Source organism: Trachymyrmex septentrionalis, unplaced genomic scaffold (genome assembly GCF_001594115.1).
Source record: "Trachymyrmex septentrionalis isolate Tsep2-gDNA-1 unplaced genomic scaffold, Tsep1.0 scaffold37, whole genome shotgun sequence".
NCBI classification, from domain to species: domain Eukaryota; kingdom Metazoa; phylum Arthropoda; class Insecta; order Hymenoptera; family Formicidae; genus Trachymyrmex; species Trachymyrmex septentrionalis.
Genome location: NW_017305536.1, coordinates 10,353,316 through 10,356,157, shown reverse-complemented (window position 1 = coordinate 10,356,157; position 2,842 = coordinate 10,353,316). Strand labels below are relative to the sequence as shown.

Genomic DNA, 2,842 nt, shown 5'->3' with positions numbered 1-2,842 from the left:
TGCCCTTTTTCGCACTTTTCCATCACGTCAGAGTTTTGTGTGGTATGTTCACATGATGCGGAAAAATGATAGTAAATACGTTAAAGCAGTTCAAAAAATTGTTATAAAATTGTAAATATTAATTGTAAAACATTAAATACTACAACAGTAATAATTGTTTTTACAATTTATAAAATTATATTTCATTTTAATAAACAAATTATTGACATAAAGTTAATAGTTTTTAAATTATATTCATGTTGGATAGATCTTTGATGCATTATGTGAACATAGCACACAAAACTTGCGTGATGGAAAAGTGCGGAATAACGCTGATTGATTGCTTCAATGGGTGCATTCAGAAGCACAATCGCTCACTGAGCGCTCAGTAAGCTCTTACATCTGATTGGCATATTCTATTAGAACTAAAAATATAGACCAAACAGATACAATAGCTCACTGAGCGCTCAGTGAACGATCATGCTTTTGGATGCACTTAATCACGCATTCTTTATTCCGCAGTCCTATTCCGGACCGTGTGATTTCATCCTTAGTCTCCATCCTCCATGGCTTATACTGTGGCACTAGTACGTCATATGTAGTTAATATCTATTTCTTTAGAGGGCAGTAGTGCGTATTTTGCAGTTACAAAAAAAGGCTCTCATGTCCTCTCTCAGGTTTCTCTCTGGTATAAGTTTCTTTTCAAGAATAGATGTCTCAGCCTCCATGGCGGGTCGTCTTCAATTAATATCTCGTCGGTGTCATTGCATATTATATCGATGAATAAGATATTAAAGATATTTAAAAATAATCAGCAGTTTTTATCTCATTTATTTATTCTTCTATTGTAGTGTCTATATTTTCAAAAGCTCTTTATCGTGTGAGAACCAAAATATATTACATAAATTTTACATGTTAAATTGTTCAGCAAGAGTATTTTTTCAAACACGTAATTATTATATATTAAAATTATTCAATATATTACAATTTTATTACAGGCACTTTATTTGACTGAATTCAAGAAGCTAATCTTTTCATATAAAATACAATTAAAGTATATTATATACAAAATTTTATAGTTACTTTCTTAAAACAATATACGATTTATTCTTACTTTATGATTATTTCTGACATTACTGTCAAAACATTTTGCTATCACATTTTCATATTATACTTATAAAGAATCATAGTTTAGAATTTAGAATAATACTGATACTTTCTTGCAATGCCAGCCAGTACTAATTGTAACAATATACTAATATTTTAATAACGTACTGTGTGTGTGTGAAAGATAAAGGTAAAAAATAAAGATATTCTTGACTCCCACATACAGATATTAAACATTTTTACAGTTCTGATTTTGAACACGCACATATACAAGTGCACAAGCATCTTTCAATATCACCTGTTATAGATATATGAAAATATCTGTCTTTTCCAAGCAAATCATCGTTCTATACTATCACACTTTACAATATTTATTCATATATTTTTATTCATTCACTAACTCACTCAATATAGTAAAACTATAAGCTTCATTTAAATGAATTATTTATCAACTTTTAATTATCTTACTTATATTTTAACTTGTCTAATTTGTAACTTTAATTCGTCTGACAAAAAAGTCATGTTTATTTTAGATCTCTTTAAGCATAAAGTCATAGCTCCTACAGCGTGGACATTGAACATGATCGTGTAGAAAAACAATCTGTAAAATAAGAGAAAGTTGAGGATAATAATACCAATATACGATAGCACATTAATAATATATTATTTAAACTTATCGATTAAGGCTGGGTTGTTCAACCTTTCAGTAAACTTTAGCTTACTGTTTTACTCTCTTATAGGGTCGGTTGTTGCATCTTCAGCTGAACTGTATAGTAATTTATCTATTGAATAAACAAAAGAGTAAAGAATCAGAGCATAAAAGAGTAAGAGAGTAAGAGTGAGCTGAAGTTTACTGAAAGGTGGAACAACCCAGCCTTACTCTTTTGAGCTATTATTCGTTTACTCTTTTGTTTATTCAATAGATAAACTATCACATAGTTTATCTGAAAATGGAACAACCAGCCCTACATATAATAATGTTTTTTATATCTCCAACTATAAAGTAAGATTAAGAGACAAAAAGACATAAAATATTGATGCGAATAAAATAATAACCTTAGGATGTTGAGGACAACAGTATCTTACTCTTCCTCTAGTCCAAAATCCACAGCCATTGCATATAATGTGGGAATGTGGTCTATAACAAATGCATTCTGATGATGCACTTGAATTTGGTATATCCTTCGCAGTAATCCTTGCGTTATTCCTTATTATGTATCCCGATTCCATGTTTACAAGTAAAACCTACAAATATTAAAGTAAATAGAAATGCACGTACACATATATATTACTTATCGCATTCATTTAGAATACTGAAAAGGATACATGAAAAGGTAAACGCGTACCACACAAAAATTGGCACAAATCTCTACAATCCTGCACTAGATTTACTACTCTTCTTCTTCTTCTTTCTGAAAATGGCACTCGTGTGATCACGTCTACTATCCAAGTAGCTTAAACCTTCAAATGCCCTTAGATTAATACAGACGAGAAAACAAACAACATCGAGTGAAGTATGCATCGAAACTCGCAACGGCTCGACCGTTTTACATTGAGACGTTATAAATTAAAAATTACAAATTTAAAATTACGATATATCCATTCGATATTAAAAATATTAAAATAGAACATGTTTAATCCAAAGTTGAATATTAAAAATAATAGTTATTTAAAATACATTAAAAAGTTAAAAATCTAAAAAGTTAACGAAAAAACAGATCGGTAGAATGATCGAGTCTACTGTTGAAAAAATTCA

General features: G+C 29.8%; 1 protein-coding gene across 1 annotated transcript; it reads right to left on the bottom strand.

Annotated features, from left to right (window-relative positions):
• Positions 1 to 1,615: 1,615 nt before the first annotated feature.
• Positions 1,616 to 2,617, bottom strand: LOC108750553 (uncharacterized protein CG13380). Its single transcript, XM_018490050.1, has 3 exons — positions 2,433 to 2,617; positions 2,143 to 2,331; positions 1,616 to 1,687 (listed from the first exon to the last, which is right to left on the bottom strand). The coding sequence occupies exons 2-3, from the start codon at positions 2,314 to 2,316 to the stop codon at positions 1,616 to 1,618; spliced, it is 246 nt and encodes an 81-aa protein (XP_018345552.1). The 5' UTR covers positions 2,317 to 2,331; positions 2,433 to 2,617.
• Between the last annotated feature and the right edge of the window lie 225 nt (positions 2,618 to 2,842).